The 18,315-nt window shown below is 37.5% G+C and overlaps 1 protein-coding gene across 1 annotated transcript in view; it reads left to right on the top strand.

The window, feature by feature from the left end:
- The window catches only part of CTNNA3 (catenin alpha 3), a 1,724,101-nt gene that overhangs the window by 1,252,704 nt on the left and 453,082 nt on the right, over positions 1–18,315 (top strand). Inside the window, exon 11 of the mRNA XM_065919867.1 lies at positions 2,587–2,787. Within this exon, the coding sequence (XP_065775939.1) occupies positions 2,587–2,787 (201 nt within the window). The remainder of the gene's footprint in view (positions 1–2,586; positions 2,788–18,315) is intronic.

Below are 18,315 nucleotides of genomic sequence, written 5' to 3'. Positions count from 1 at the left end.
CACAAAGGTCCTAAAACCCTTGGAATGCACTAAGTGATAAGAGCAATAAAGGTGTCTTTAGTTATGTTAATGAAGTAATTTTGAAGAACGCCCCCCCCCCCCCCCCCCAGGGATAAAGGCTGAATGACAGGGCAACCCACCATGTGATTAGAGGGTTTCAGTTCCTCCTCTTTACTTCTGGGAAGGGAAGAGCAGCTGGAGGCTGAATTGATTTCCAATGGCCAATGAGCCTATGAAATAGAGCCTCCATAAAATCCCCATAGGATGGGGTTTAGAGAGCTTCCTGGTTGTGAACCCATGGAGACCTGGGGAAAGTGATGTTCCTGGAGAGGGCGTGGAAGCTCTGTCTTTCCCTATCCTTCCTCTCTGATTCTCTTCCATCTGGCCATTCCTGAGTTATAAAAGCTACATCTAGTCAGTGAAATGTTTCTCTGAGTTTTTTGAGCTACTCTAGTAAATTAATCATGCCTGAAAAGGAGGTTGTGGGAACCTCTGATTTATAGTCAGTTAGTCAGAAATACATGTAACAACCTCAACTTGGATGGGTGTCTGAAGTCTGAGGAGGGGGTCATGGGAACCTTTAGTTTGTAGCAGTTAGTCAGAAGCAGAGGTAAAAATCTTGGTTTATGATTGTTGTCTGTAGTAGGGGTGGAAAGTGGTAGTCTTGTGAGACCAAACCCTTAACCTGTGGAATCTGATGCTATCTCCAGATGTGTGTGTGTGTGTGTGTGTTAGTAGCTCAGTCGTGTCTGACTCTTTGTGACTCCATGGGCTGTAGCACTCCTATATGCCAGGCTCCTCTGTCCATGGAATTCTCCAGGCAAGAATATTGGAGTGGGTTGTCATTCCCTTCTCCAGGGCATCTTCTGGACCAAGGGATTGAACCCGGGTCTCCTGCTTTGCAGACAGATTCTTTACTGTCTGAGCCACCTGGGAAGAACATATCTCCTGGTAGATAGTGTTGAAATTGAGTTAAATTCCAGATCACACAGTTGGTGTACAGAGAGTTGCTAGTTGGTGTGGAAAAGCCTACACACACAAACATGTATATAGACCCAAGTGAAGTTGGGTCTAGAAACCCAAAAGAGCCATCTTGGTCAAGGTTCTGGTGTGCTCACTGGCACAGAGGCTTGAAAAATTATGGCAAGTGTGGAAAATTATAAAATAAATATAACTGAAACATAAGAGGCCTGCAGAGGTTTAGTAGACATCAAGTCTTAGAAGTTCACTGGTGACCATATTCTTTGATAGTTGGGATTTTATGCTTTGCACAATAAGAGGAAGGTGTGACTCTGCAAAGAAATAGCCTTATGAATGCCTGTCTTGTGTAGCCTATCTGCAGAAAATCGGCAAGTCCAGAGAGGAGAGAGAAAGTGAGAAAGTTAACAATATGTTATGGACTTACTGAGGCCTTTTTTGTTGTAGTTGTTTTCTGTGCATGTTTTAAAGTAATAGAGACTTACAATATTTTGGGTGGGGATTCATTTAATAAAGACAGAAACCATTCTTTTAATATCCTTTTAATTTCTTAGAAATATCATTGCCCATGCTTGTTGATATTCCACATGTTTACTCAGCTCCACTCATTAGTTTTGTCTGGGAGCATTAATCATTTTTATAGGAAAAAGAAAATCACATTGTTGTACTATACTAATAACTCTCTGCTGTCTTCATGCACTAATCATGCAAAAAAGGAAGGAGAGAAAGAGGTCTGGAGCTACTCTTTAGAGTGAGCAAGTTTCTCTGGGATTCATTTTCTTCAAGTCAATCAATCTTCATAAAGCCCTTTTTATATATGTCTTTTCACAGTTGTAGTGAGGTTGCTGCTTTACAATATAAAATTTATATATTTCACAATTTTCATCATTTCCTAATTTATAAGTTTTCTATAGTTGTATTAAATAGCGTACATCAATGAATAGTAGTTGAATGGAATGGTATAGTTTTATCTTTCTCTATGTTTAGTATAGTTTGATAATCTGCATAATAATGTTGCTTTAATTAGAATTCTGTTCCATCATTATATATTTTATTTTGTTTTAATATAGAATCTTCCCTTAATTTCCATTTATAAACCATTCAAATCTAAAATCTAATCTATTGGAATCAGAATCTAAAATCAGATACAATCTATAAGAATTGATGATAAAAATGCAAAGTTTTTATTTTACGAGTTGTGCTTTTTAAAAAAGGAATAAGCAGAATTGTCTGTACTTTTTCTTCTTAGTTGTCAATGCCCTTCATCCCCAATGTGTACCAATGTGCAACCAGAAATTAACATGAATTACAGTAGTGGTGCTAGTGGGAAGGAACACTCCTGTCAGTGCAGAAGACTTAAGAGACATAGGTTCAATTCCTGGGTTGGGAAGATCCCCTGGAGGAGGGCATGGCAACCCACTCTAGTATTCTTGCCTGGAGAATCCCATGGACAGAGGAGTCTGGCAGGCTACAGTCCATAGCGTCACACAGAGTCGGACAAAATTGAAGTGACATAGCACGCACGCACGCACAGCATGCTAGATTTGTGTGATTAAAAAAACAAAATGAAACAAACCCACTAAGCTAATTTGATCTTTTTACTTACAGAGAGCCATATCTTAGAAGATGTCAACAAATGCATCATAGCCTTGAGAGACCAGGACGCTGATAATCTAGACCGAGCTGCAGGTGCTATCAGAGGACGGGCATCAAGAGTTGCTCACATTGTCACAGGGGAAATGGACAGCTACGAGCCAGGGGCTTACACGGAAGGTGTGATGAGAAATGTGAACTTTCTGACAAGCGCTGGTAAGTCTCTGTCCTTAATTACAGTGGCTCTCTTCCCAATATTTGCATGTACACTGCTACCAAATATTCTTCCATATGGAAAGAAAATCTCAGTCTGTGTGGTTTGCTTGGAAATAGATTGCTGTTATCTGATAGGTGCTTAAATCCTGTGGTCATGTGATTTTAAATTTATCTCTGGGGAGTAAATATATTCATCAGAGAAAAAAAACTTTTTATAAATATATGCATTCTATAAATTACTCACAGCCTTTAGCCGTGTATGAATGTTTATTAATGTTAGAGCTATTAGGACATATAATTAGGTCAGATGTGATAAGTATGTTATCGTTTCCAAGCCTACTTTTAGCTGTACAATTGATGCCCCAGGTTTTTGTTTACTTTGCTTAAGCAGAGCAAACGTGTCCTATGTCTCCAGAGAAATGCTTTCTGCCTTATTTCCCAGTCTCTGCAAAACACCACCATTTTGTTCTTTCACATAATCTTTGACTACTTAAGAAATACGGATCCAAGATTTTGTTTTGGTTGTGGCACCCAAGTTAATATTTTCTGAAATCAACAAGTAAATGCTTAGTTTCTGAATCACACATTAAATGGCAGTCTTATTTTAGCACTGTTATGAAACTTGCAGAAAGTTCAAAGAAGCATTTGAATTCATATGAATTCAGAAACAATGGATACAATATAAATGAAGACAACCAACTATTTTTATGTCATTATGGCAGTAGTTTTACTTGCAAAAAATCCCTTAGGATCTGTGAAAACCTCAGGTTGAATTTTTTTTTTATTAATTACTTCATAGCATGAGGTGATTATGGACCCATGATTCCTAAAATATTTGAAATTCTTTACTTAAATCATTGGTTCTCCCTAGAGAATTGTTCTTCATGTTAAATATAGACTGTATTAAATTTGGATGTACATACTTATTTCGTGAAAACAGTAGAAGGAATGAAGATGGGTGATTTGGGTAAAGAGGAAGCTGCTCCTTGAAATTATTTAACAAACATAAGCTTTCTTAACCTTCACTGGGGGTAGTTCTGAAGAACTGTACCACAAGGTAAGCTTAGTAAAGCCTGATGATTAGTGTTGCTCTTTTTCTAGCATGTTGATACAGAAATCATTAATGAATCTTGATGGATAGTTTCCTCATTATGTCTTTAAAAATATTTCTAAAGCAATGAAACGCTTAAGATATACTAAGGAAAGACGAAGGAGGTGTATTTGCAACCCTTGATAATGATATTTCTAATACTAATTCTAATACTAATACTAATACTAATACTAATTCCTCAAAAGTCCCTAGTGTCACAAATAGGGTACACGGTAGTTGCTTTATCAATGAGGTGTGCTTAAGGATATAATTGTGTTAGAGTAGTTAAGCATCTCTTCCCTAAAATTAAATTTAACTGGTTCTTTCTTATTGGTCAAAATCAAGTACAGCATTATATGTTTTTTTTTTTTTTTTTCTACCTTCAGCATCAGCGGTTCCCTTTTCAGTCAAGTGAAAACTGCTGTATAGAAAATTAATTAGGTAAAGTCTACCAAGATTGTGTCTACATCTTGCTTCTGTTTTGTAATCATATTGGTAATGTGTTGTGAACACATTCTTATATTCATAATGCCTGTCTGAGGTACTAAATTTATAGTTTCATTCTCCATAGTGTGGAGTCCATCTCTGCATATGCAAAGAAGTGGAAGTGAAATTCTGAAGTGTCCACAGTGTGAAATGTGTTGTGGGAACACTCATTCATAATCAATTTTTATCATCTGAAATCAGAAAGTAAAAATGAAACAAAGTTATTTACACATTTAATTATAATTTTTTCAATACCTCTATGATTTATAATGATCTTACAAGATAACTAACGAATATAACAGCATTATCATTCGCTCAGAAGAGCGGAAATTCTTTTTTCTCTAATTAATTGTGTGTAACTTTAATTGAAATTCTCCAGGTAAATTATGTCCTGTGCCCCAAATACAATAAATATTAAATAATCCCGAGTTATGCTGTGTAAGTCATATCTTCTTATTAACATAAAAATATAGTTTATGACTTTCCAATTTTGTCATTTTAGTTTTCTAGATAATTTTTGGCTTATCTTAAAAAGCTTCTCATTTTGGTTTTATATGTCTAATTCCAAACTTTTCTGCAAACAGCATTCCTTGAAATTTATCAGAAGCATGCCTCACTAAAGGGAATTCTGAGCAATAAATTAGATGAAAATGCTAATTAGATCAGTTTGATCTTAACTAAAGCTGAAATATGTGAGGATTTTCTCTCCCAGAGGGATATTGTCTATGAAAAATACTTCCAACTATTCTATCCTCCACAATTAAGTAACAGAAGATGTTCATTTTTGTTCACATCTGCTAATAACTTGGGCTTATTATTTATAAATAATCATCAAATTAAGTAATATGAAATGTCATGTTTTATGTTATGAAGCCTTAATAGTTCATATTTTAGTGAGTGAATGGTCTGCATATGTGGCCTGCTTTTCTCTTTCTTCCTTTTTTACACAGTTCTCAGATCTTAACACTTTTTTCTGAAAATAACTTAATAAGGAGCTATTGTGAATTGTTTTTATTACTGAGACTTTCTTATCTTCGCACACTCTGCATTTAAAGTACTCACATTTATGATGAAACCTAAGCCATACTTAACTAAATCACAAAACATGTTTTTGGATCATTGCACCTTTGCTTTAATCAGACTTTGTGACTCATTAGCACATTTTCAAGATTTGATACTCTTCTAAGTGTTTTCTCAGCATTAGGAAGCCCTGTTACATTTCAGGAATTTGCATTGCTCTTAAAATCTAGCAGCTGGTTTTCAGTGTAACACAGGCAACATCTGGAGGCTACATTTCATTCAGACAGAGGTGGAATATTGTAATCTCCAAGAGAAATATTTTATTCTACCCAATTCTGCCCTGTTACTAAGATCCTCTACCTGTCAGGAATTCCTGAGAGGAGAGAGAAAATATGAGCTTTTTTGTTAAATAACAAGTCACTGGATTGCAGTGTGAAAGCTTAGATGTTACGTTTTTAACATCAATTTCAATTCTTTCACACTAGGTTGGGGAAAACCTAAACCAAGAGTGAATTAACATAATATTTTTGTGAGTGACTTATGAACTATCAATTCAAAAACTGACTAGACCCAAAGCATCTACAGCAAACACTCAAACCCCACCTGGTTTCAAAGTCAGCCAGGCTCGTGGACACAAATGAACCTGACCAAGATATCATGGTGGCATCCAACATTGGCACCTAATGGTGCTGGCAAATAAAGAGTTACTTATCAAGTACTCCTTCAGGCCCAACTTGAATCCTTTCCCTATTAGCATGGAGAAGAGTCTTATATGCAGTTTTTCTTCTTTTTTTTTTTTAATTTTTTATTTTTCAGTGGGTTTTGTCATACATTGATATGAATCAGCCATAGAGTTACACGTATTCCCCATCCCGGTCCCCCATCCCACCTCCCTCTCCACCCGATTCCTCTGGGTCTTCCCAGCCCGCCAGGCCCGAACACTTGACTCATGCTTCCCACCTGGGCTGGTGATCTGTTTCACCACAGATAATATACATGCTGTTCTTTCGAAACATCCCACCCTCACCTTCTCCCACAGAGTTCAAAAGTCTGTTCTGTACTTCTGCATCTCTTCTTCTGCCCTGCATATAGGGCCATCGTTACCATCTTTCTAAATTCCATATATAGGTGTTAGTATACTGTAATGTTCTTTATCTTTCTGGCTTACTTCACTCTGTATAATGGGCTCCAGCTTCATCCATCTCATTAGAACTGATTCAAATGAATTCTTTTTAATGGCTGCATAATATTCCATGGTGTATATGTACCACAGCTTCCTTATCCATTCATCTGCTGATGGGCATCTAGGTTGCTTCCATGGCAGTTTTTCTTCTTAAAGGCAAATGAGACAGTTGAATTCAGAGCCAATAAATGTTTCCAAATTTTTGTTGTAAATTTTTCTTATTACCAGGTTAAACAACAGATAGACTTCTAAGATGAATTTATCTAGAAAAACATTTTAAAAACTTTAATAGCAGTCAGTAATTCTTATCAATCCCCTTTCCTTTAATAGATTTCATATACAAATCACTGGCATTGTTGGTGTCTAGTTAAAACATGCTACTTTCCTTATAGTTGCATCTATGTTCTGTAACCTTAAATGGCCATCGGATATAATGCAAAAGCTTTAGTTCCAGCCGTCCTTACCCTTTATAGTTCAGCAGAGTTTAAAAATCAATGGGCCACATACTAGATGTGACCCAGGGAATTCTTATGTGTCTAAGTAGGTTTTGACCAACAAAATTTTATCTTAAGAATTGTTTTCTAATTTATTTATATATATTCTAATTTATATATACATTCTAATTCATACACACACACAAACATATATATTTATATGCACATGTCCTCCCTGGTAGCCCCATTGGTAGAGAATCTACCTGAAACACAGGCGACCAGCTGCCAGTGCAAGAGATGTGGGAACGATCCCTGAGTCAGGAAGATCCCCTGGAGAAGGACATGGCTACCCACTCCAGTATTCTTGCCTGGGAAGTCCCATGGACAGAGGATCCTGGAGGGCTACAGTCCCTGGGGTCTCAAAAGTTTGATATAATTTAGTGACTAAACCACCACCACTACTACTATGTATATATTTCTAATTTATATGTATATTATATGCATATTTATTTATAAAATATAAAATAAATATAATTTATAATAAATATATAATATATAACAAATGCATTTCTAAAATTTATTTTTTATATTTATTTATTTATAAAATTACTTATGAATATATATATATTTATAAATTTCTAATTTATACATATATAGTTTCAATTTAATGACACATTGTAACAAATGGGAGGGTCTAGCAACATTAGAGCAGAGTTTACTATAGGAATGATAATGGCTCTAGATAATGGCTAGAGCCCAGTGGTGTCTTTCTTTTGATTGAACCGGAGCCAAAATATCCTTTACTATCTTTCATCATATGCTCAGACTGCTTTGCTCACTTAATTTGTCTGCCTGAATTTTTCATGCAATGAATTTACCTAAACATGAATTTCTATTTTTTCTCCTCCTAGATTGGGCCGGAACCGCCTTGTACTCTAGATTGGTGCTTTCACAATCACAAGGGCATGCCAGGATTATTTCTGCCTTTAGATCTTGTTCATGCCATACCTGTCGTTTTGAATACCCATACCCCTTATTTATCACGTTACATTTTATCCTCCTTTTAAGAAACAGCTCATACCTCCATATCCCCTAGAAATCTTTCTTTACTTCCTCTGAAAAAAGTGCTAGTCTTGGTCTCATGTGCTGTAGATTTTAAAGGACTTGCCACTCAGTTACGTTGTTCCAGTCAGCTATATGTTATGAACTCTTCAAATGTATTCATATAGAAATGACTTTTCTGTCTAAACAGAAGTTAAACTATAGGAGAAAAGAAAACTTGTGTCATTTCTGTATGCATCTCTCCCAGAGCCTACTATATAGTGTCTTGCAGGTGTTAGATTAAAACAAAACAGAACCAAAAATCTCTTGAATTGAACCTGTATGCTTATGCTAATCCTATTCTAGGAGTGAAACACTTTTTTCTTCTCTGTCCTCCCTCAAAACTTATAATTATTCTGTGTAACTTTCTCAAATGCCACCACCTTTGCACAAGAGCTTCTCATTCCCTTTCAGTTAGAATTAATTGCTCCATTATCTGTGTTACCATGGATGAGCCTGTCCTCTAGTTAATGCTTATTTCATGTTGCTTTGTATCATAATCAGTCATTTACATACAAGTTGCTCCCACTAGATTGTAACATCCTTAAAGGTACCACACTATTTATTTTTATATTTCCCTATTGGAAATATAAAAGCACCCAAGTAATTCTCCCAATTTGAAATTTAAAATTCACTACAAGATGATATACGGTGATACATTCTACTACAGTTAAGCAAGAGAGCAAGTTATCTCAATTTGTGAGAAAAAACAAAACTCAAAGCACTGGACTTTGTCAAAGGCCGGGGCAGAGAAAAGATCAGGGAAGTGATTGATTACTGTCCAGAGTCAGATATTAGGTCTTTTCAGAGAACTTGGGGTCAGATTCTTAAAAGGTTCTTGAGCATGCTTTTGAACAAGGGATAATGACTTTTGTGTACTTAACTACTTAGCAAAACCATCCTTGAACTGCATCTGTTGAATGATCCCACTGAACCTAATTTCACTAAGTAGTTCCAGCAAATCCCTGTAAAGGGGAGCTGCCAGGCCTTCAAATTCAGAAACATTTGCTGGCAAAGTCCTTCCCACAGTAGCAGTCTGAGACAGGTCTCTGAATTATGCACTTTCTTACTTTTGACTTCAGCCCTAATCTGACAACCTTTAACACAGTTAGTCAGAGAACATTAATAAGCCACTTCTGTTTGCAGATCACTTGGCCAATCTTGGTAACCAGTGTCGTCTTGTTGGTGATGCCAACATCAGAAGTTAAACTATAGTTTAGCCTCTTTAAAGAAAAGTGAGATCCCCTGATCTTACAGGTGCTTCTGTTGCTGCAGGATTTTGAATTAAGATTATGAATTGAAGAAAGCAGCCTCTAGAGCTTCTGAATGAAAAACCTATTTTCTGTCCAAAGAGACTTGACTTTGAATAGAACCCATGTCTAGTGGAAGAGGCTGAAGGTACTTCCTTATCTTGCCATTTTAAGTTATTGGAAATATAAACTTGTCAAAAAAAAGTGCCATAAAAACTGAAATCTCCTATGTGTACTGGGTAATACAAAGGCTAGCTTGACATTTTTGATGCAGTTAGATATTAAGAAAGGTACATGGCATAATCTAAAGTGTCACTGTTAGTAGCATCCTTATTAATAAAAATAATACATTCTGACACATTGGACGAAATTTTATTGTCAAGGAAGGAAACGATGTAGAGGACTTAAGGGTAGATTTCCAAAAATCATTAAGAGGGGCTGACACATTCCCAAATCTGGAAAATGTAAAATAGGTAACTGTGAAGCTGATACTAAATGCAGGATGGGTTATAAATAGAGGAGATGAATTGGTATGGGTTAAAGGGAAGGCGTTATTAGGAGAGGAAGTGAAGAATCTGGACCTGCTGTGTGGATATTCACCATGCAAAGATTTTGTATCTTCTTAAACCCCTAGAACTCCTATTATCAGCTACAGATGCATGATCTCCAGGCAAATAAGACATTATCTAGTAAGAGAATTAGATCACACTTTTCTTTCTGACCCTGTTTTCACATACTCTGTAAAAAAATGAACTCAGATTTATTTTATGGGCCTTAATGTGTCAGGAATATATAGGAAGTAAAATAACTTACAGGTAAGCAGTTTAGGAATGAAGTCTCAGTTTCAGTTCTAGACTGCAAACAACAGACTCTAACTATAAACAAACATATAAGCACACGAGCTAGAGATTAAGCAAACAGACAGACTGCAAGGGTTGCTGCATTTAGGAACCAGTTGGTCATTCCCAAAGAACCTTTGTTTGAGCTGCCATTCTGAGACCTCGTTGAACATCTAATGCCATTATTGGCATCATACCATGATGACACTGCACCCCACAGTTGGTACTTTCATTTGCCACCATATTCTAGATACTTCAACCACTGGAATAAATCCAGAGCTAATGCCTGCTTTTGCTCCACTGTCCCTGAATCAGCTTCCTGAGCAGACACATCATATGAGCAGAGTTTAAATAAAATGCCAACACCTTGGTGATCAGCAAGGAAGAGAGAGGCAAGTACTGGCCTCTGAGCTTTTATGGAGACAGATTCTGCCTCATAGTTAGATTCTCATACTGGCAGATTTCTCAGCACATAAAGGGCTTTGGAGTTAGTGAGCAAAGGGAAGTGGGAGTGGGGGGGAGGGGGGAGGAGGTGAATAGCATCAACAAGGGAGTGAAAGGACCCAGAGAAGGGAAATTAATTTTACCAACATGGTTGGTCATTATCTATACTGGGACAATGGAAGTGCTTCCCCCCATATCACCCAAAAAGCAGCTTGTTTCCAAACCCATTTCTTTCAAGTGGCTTAGAAAATTTTAAAAATAAGCATAAAAGAATGCTTTATGCCTGGTAGTTTTATTAAATGAGATATTATGACACCACTTTAAATCTAAGTATCTTTCAGAGATGATGTGAATGTGATTAGAGTTTATGATGTGAATGTGATTCTATAACCAAGATAGTGGCAAGATAAACAGACATGTATCTATGAAATCTTGTGAAAAGTAGAAAAATGGACCATTCAGTGGTTTCTTTTTTTTTTTCCTAACAACAACGACAAAGTATTAACAGGCCTGTAATCCTATCATATTACTGTTCAAATACTGTAATACTATACCAAATTGTATCATTTTGTTTGAAATCTAAAGAGATGGGGACTTTGACTTTATTCATTTTAAGTTACTCTGTACTAGACATTCTTTGTAATAGAGCAGATTAATCCCTTCTAAAATCATAGCATTGAAGATGGCAGAGGAATAGGATGGGGAGACCACTTTCTCCTCCCACAAATTCATCAAAAATCATTTGAACGCTGAGCAAATTCCACAAAACAACTTCTGAATGCTGGCGGAGGACACCAGGCACCCAGAAAGGCAGTCCATTGTCTTCAAAAAGGAGGTAGGACAAAATATAAAAGATAAAAAGAGAGACAAAAGAGTTATGGATGGAGACCCGTCCCACGGAGGGAGTCATGAAGGAGGAGAGGTTTTCAAACACCAGGAAACCCTCTCACTGGTGGGTCTTTGGGGAGTTTTGGAATCTCAGAGGGCAACATAACCAGGAGGGGAAAAAAAAGAAACCACACAGATTATGCGCCTGACAGCAACTCCCAGCAGAGAAGTAGACACTCCATCCACCACCAGCCAGTGGGGGCTGACCAGGTAGGTGCTGACTGCATTGCTTAGGATAAGGACTGGGCCTGAATACCCTGAGTACAATCTGAGGGAGCTAACATGATATAGTAACCCAAACTGTGGGATAGCCATAGAGAGGGGTGGGGGGAAATAAAAGAGAGAGAGAGAACTTTCCCATGGAAAGCTCTAACCTAAGGCACTGCCAGGCCCATTCATAGAACAAAGGACTGAGCGAATACCAGAGAAGAGCTAGCTGGCTGCAGACCCACCGATCCACCACTGGACGCAGAAAGGCAGGTGGGGGACAGTCAGAGCTGAAAGACGAGGGGCAATCAGTACCCCAGAGACGACATCCTCTACCAAATTATGAGCAGGCTCATAGATACTAACCAAGTCTTCCTGGAATCTTGGATGGTTGACGACTGCCAGGAGGGTTGCAGCCAGAGATCAGCTCCCTGGAGGAGACACACGGCACCCCTGAGATGGCAATCCCACTGTGCACCCAGGAAACTGAGCATCTGGGACCCGGGAGGTGATAAGACACACCACCCACCTGGGGAGAGTGTGCTCACCAAACATCTAGTTGTCTGAGCTGCTCGGACCTGGGAAGGGCACAAAACTCAGGCCCAACACAGTCTGTGCCTTTGTGGAGCAGTCAAGAATCTTAACCTGAGTGATTTAGACATGGAAATTGCATACAACCCAGGGCCCGCTTTAGACAGTTCCCTTGCAGAGCAACCTGGAGCCTGAGCAGTGTAGACCGGGAAATCACACATACCGTGAGCGGGGACAAACCCAGTGTGGCTGAGACACTGTGAGCACTCCCCACACACGCCAGTGATACTTCTTTGCAGTGTTCCTCCCTCCCCACAGCACGACTGAACAAGTGAGCCTAAATAAGTGACCACTTCCACCCCTTGTGTCAGGGCGGAAATTAAGCACTGAAGAGACTTGCAAATGGAGGAAACCAAGATAAACAAAGAAGAGGGAACCGCTTTGGAAATGACAGGTGCAACAGATTAAAACCCTGCAGTAAGCACCGACTACATGGAAGGGGACAATACTTCTTGAGAAGAAGTATAAGCTGGAACAAGGAACTATCTAAAACTGAACTGACCCCACACTGCAGCTTCAGAGAAATTCCTAGATATATTTTACTATTATAATTTTAAAATTTAAAAAATTTTTACATTCTTTATTGCTCCTTTAATTTTCATTTTTATAACCTACTATTACCTTGCCAAAAAAAGACCCTATTTTTAAAGCAACTTTCATATAAATTTTTTATAATTTTTGTGATTTTTTTTTAATATTGTATTTTTGAGAGTCTAACCTCTACTCTAGATTTTTAATCTTTGCTTTTTGGTATTTGTTATCAAATTTGTACCTTTAAGAATCCAATATTCAGTACCCATTTCTACTTAGGAGTGTGATTGGTGGCTTGATTGCCCTCTCCCCCTTTTGACTCTGCTTTTCCTCCCCCAGGTCACCTCTATCTCTTCCCTCCCCCTTCTCTCTACCCAACTCTGTGAATCTCTTTGGGTATTCTTGGCTGTGGAGAACACGTAGGGAACTGATTACTGACTAGATCTGTCTCTCTCCTTTTGACTCCCCTTCTTCTCCTCCTGGTCACCTCTATCTCCTTCCTTCCTCTTCTCTTCTCTATTTAACTCTGTGAACCTCTCTGGGTGTTCCAGACTGTGGAGAGCACATAGGGAACTGATTACTGGCTAGATTGCTCACTCCCCTTTTGATTCCCCCTCTTCTCCTGGTTACCTCTATCACCCTCCTCCCTCATCGCTTCTCCATGTAACTCTGTGAACCTCTTTGGGTGCCTCTCACTGTGGAGAATCTTTTCTCCATTAACCTAGAAATTTTATCATCAGTGCAGTATGGATAGAGAAGTCTTGAGGCTACTGTAAGAATAAGACTGAAAACCAGTTGCAGGAGGCTTAAATCCAAAACTTGAGGACACCAGGAAACTCCTGGCTCCAGGGAACATTAATCAAAAAGAGCTCATCCAAAAGCCTTCATACCTACACTGAAACCAAGCTTCACCCAAAAGCCAACAAGTTTCAGAGCAAGGCATGCCAAGCTATTCTCCAAAAATGCAGGAACATAACCCTAAGCACTAAAATACAGGTGGTCAAAAGTCACGGCAAACCCATAGACACCTCAAAACTCACTACTGGACACTTCATTGCACGCCAGAGAGAACAGATCCAGCTCCATCCACCAGAACACTGATGCAAGCTTCCCTAACCAGGAACCTTGACAAGTCACTTGTCCAACCCCACCCACAGAGAGGAACCTCCACAATAAGGAGGAACCACAAACTTCCAACATACAGAAAGGCCACCCCAAACACAGCAATATAAACAAGATGAAAAGGCAGAGAAATACTCAGCAGGGAAAGGAACATCATAAATGCCCACCAAACCAAACAAAAGAGGAGGAGATAGGGAGTCTACCTGAAAAAGAATTCAGAATAATGATAGTAAAAATGATCCAAAATCTTGAAAACAAAATGGAGTTACAGATAAATAGTCTGGAGACTAGGATTGAGAAGATGCAAGAAATGTTTAACAAAGACCTAGAAGAAATAAAAAAGAGTCAATCAATGTTGAATAACGCAATAGTGAAAGTGAAAAGTGAAGTTGCTCAGTCGTGCCCAACTCTTAGCGACCCCATGGACTGCAGCCTACCAGGCTCCTCTGTCCATTGGATTCTCCAGGCATGAGTACTGGAGTGGGGTGCCATTGCCTTCTCCAGTATGAATAATGCAATAACTGAGATCAAAAACATTCTGGAGGGAACCAACAGTATAATAACTGAGGGAGAAGATAAGATATGTGAGGTGGAAGACAGAATGGTGGAAATAAATGAAGCAGAGAGGGAAAAAAATGAGAGAATTAAAAGAAATGAGGAAAACTTCAGAGGCCTCTGGGACAATGTAAAATGCCCCAACATTTGAATCATAGGAGTCCCAGAAGAAGAAGATAAAAAGAAAGTCCATGAGAGAATACCTGAGGAGATAATAGTTGAAAACTTCTCTAAAATGTGGGAGGAAATAGCCACCCAAGTCCAAGAAACCCGGAGAGTCCCAAGCAGTATAAACCCAAGGTGAAACACCCCCAAGACACATATTAATCAAATCAATAAAGATCAAACACAAAGAACAAATATTAAAAGTAGCAAGGGAAAAACAAGTAACACACAAGGGGATTTCTATAAGGATAACAACTGATCTTTCAATAGAAACTCTTCAGGCCAGAAGGGAAAGGCAGGACATACTTAAAGTGATGAAAGAGAAAACCTACAACCCAGATTACTGTACCCAGCAAGGATCTCATTCAAATATGAAGGAGAAATCAAAAGCTTTACAGGCAAGCAAAAGCTGAGAGAATTCAGCACCACCAAACCAGCTTTTCAACAAATTTTAAGGATCTTCTCTATACAGGAATCACAGAAAAGGTGTATAAACTTGAATCCAAAACAACAAAGTAAATGGCAACAGGATCATACTTATCAATAATTACCTTAAATGTAAATGGGTTGAATGCCCCAACCAAAAGATAAAGACTGGTTGAATGGATACAAAAACAAGACCCCTATATGCTGTCTTCAAGAGACCCACCTCAAAACAAGGGACACATACAGACTGAAATTGAAAGGCTGGAAAAAGATATTTCACACAAATGTAGACCAAAAGAAAGTAGGAGTCACAATACTCATATCAGATAAAACAGACTTTAAAATAAAGGCTGTGTAAAGAGACAAAGAAGGACACTACATAATGATCAAAGGATCAATCCAAGAAGAAGATATCACAATCATAGATATATATGCAGCCAACACAGGAGCACTACAATATGTGAGGCAAACACTAACAGGTATGAAAGGGGAAATTAACAGTAACACAATAATAGTGGGAAACTTTTTAAAATGCCACTCACACTTATGGAAAGATCAACTAAACAGAAAATTAGCAAGGAAACACAAATTTTAAATGATACAATGGACCAGTTAGACTTAATTGATATTTATAGAACATTTCATGCCAAAACAATGAGTTTCACCTTTTTCTCAAGTGCACACAGAACTTTCTCCAAGATAGGTCACATCCTGGGCCATAAATCTAGTCTTGCTAAATTAAAAAAAAAAAAAAAATTGAAATCATTTTAGGTGTCTTTTCTGATCACAATGCAGTAAAGTTAGATGTCAACTACAGGAAAAAAAATAATGAAAATACAAACATATGGAGGGCAAACAGCACACTTCTGAATAACCAACAAATCATAGAAGAAACTAAAAAAAAAAAAAAATCAAAATATGTATAGAAACAAAGGAAAATGAAAACACAACAACCCAAAACCTATGGGATTCAGTAAAAGTAGTGCTAAGGGGAAGGTTCATAGCAATACAAGCTTACCTCAAGAAACAAGAGAAAAGTCAAATAAATAACTTAACTCTACACCTAAAGCAACTAGAAAAAGAAGAAATAAAGAACACCAGGGTTAGTAGAAGGAAAGAAATCATAAAAATTAAGTCAGAAATGAATGCAAAAGAAGCAAAGGAGACCATAGCCAAAATTAACAAAGCTAAAAGCTGGATTTTTGAGAAGATAAATAAAATAAACAAACCATTAGCCAGACTCATCAAGAAGAAAAGGGAGAAGAATCAAATCAACAAAATTAGAAATGAAAATGGAGAAATCACAACAGAAAACACAGAAATAAAAAGGATCATGAGAGACTACTATCAGCAACTATATGCCAATAAAATGGACAACTTGGAAGAAATGGACAAATTCTTAGAAAAGTATAACTTTCTGAAACTGAGCCAGGAAGAATTAGAAAACCTTAACAGACCCATCACAAGCATGGAAATTGAAACTGTAACCAGAAATACTCCAGCAAACAAAAGCCAAGGACCAGACGGCTTCACAGCTGAATTCTACCAAAAATTTAGAGACGAGCTAACATCTATCGTACTCAAACTCCTCCAGAAAATTGGAGAGTAAAGTAAACTCATTCTATGAGGCCAATATCACCCTAATACAAAAACCAAAGATGCCACAAAAAAAGAAAACTACAGGCAATATCACTGATGAACATAGATGCAAAAATCCTTAACAAAATTCTAGCAAACAAAATCCAACAACATATTTAAAAGGTCATACATCATGACCAAGTGGGGTTTATCCCAAGGATGCAAGGATTCTTCAATATTCACAAATCAATCAATGTGATACACCACATTAACAGATTGAAAGTTAAAAACCATATGATTATCTCAGTAGATGCAGAGAAAGCCTTTGACAAAATTCAACATCCATTTATGATAAAAACCCTCCAGAAAGCAGGCATAGAAGGAACATAGCTCAGCATAATAAAAGCCATATGTGTTAAACCTACAGCAAACATCCTCAATGGTGAAAAATTGAAAGCATTTCCCCTAAAATCAGAAACAAAACATAAGTGCCCACTCTCACCACTACTACTCAACATAGTTTTGGAAGTTTTGGCCAGGGAAATCAGAGAAGAAAAAGAAATAAAAGGAATCCAGATTGGAAAGGAAGTAAAACTCTCACTGTTTGCAGATGACATTATCTTCTTCATAGAAAACCCTAAAGATCCCACCAGAAAATTACAAGAGCTAATCAGTGAATATAGTAAAGTTGCAGGACATAAAACTAACACACAGGAATCCCTTGCATTCCTATACGCTGACAATGAGAAAACAGAAAGGGAAATTAAGGAAACAATTCCATTCACCATTGCAGCAACAAGAATAAAATACTTAGGAATAAATCTACCTAAAGAAACAAAAGACCTATATATAGAAAACTAGAAAACACTGATGAAATAAATCAAAGATGACACAAGTAGTTGAAGAAATATACCGTGTTCATGGATTGGAAGAATGAATATAGTGAAAATGAGTATACTATCAAAAGCAATCTATAGATTCAATGCAACCCCTATCAAACTATCAACAGTATTTTTCACAGAACTAGAACAAATAATTTCACAATTCGTATGGAAATACAAAAAAGCTCAAATAGCCAAAGCAATCTTGAGAAAGAAGAATGGAACTGGAGGAATCAACCTGCCTGACTTCAGACTATACTACAAAGCTACAGTCATCAAGACAGTATGGTACTGGTACAGAGACAGAAATATAGATCAATGGAACAAGATGGAAAGCCCAGAGATAAATCCACACACCTATGGACACCTTATCTTTGACAAAGGAGGCAAAAATATATAATGGAGAAAAGACAATCTCTTTAGCAAGTGGTGCTGGGAAAGCTGGTCAACCAATTGTAAAAGAATGAAACTAGATCACTTTCTAACACCATACATAAAAATAAACTCAAAATGGATTAAAGATCTAAATGTAAGACCAGAAACTATAAAACTCCTAGAGGAAAACATAGGCAAAACACTCTCTGACATAAATCACGACAGGATTGTCTAGACCCACCTCCCAGAGTAATCGAAATAAAATCAAAAATAAACAAATGCGACCTAATTAAACTTAAAAGCTTTTGCACAATGAAGGAAACTATAAGCAAGGTGAAAAGACAGCCTTCAGAATGGGAGAA

This window comes from Muntiacus reevesi, chromosome 2 (genome assembly GCF_963930625.1).
Source record: "Muntiacus reevesi chromosome 2, mMunRee1.1, whole genome shotgun sequence".
Classification (NCBI taxonomy): Eukaryota; Metazoa; Chordata; class Mammalia; order Artiodactyla; family Cervidae; genus Muntiacus; species Muntiacus reevesi.
This window is presented reverse-complemented; position numbering and strand designations above follow the sequence as displayed.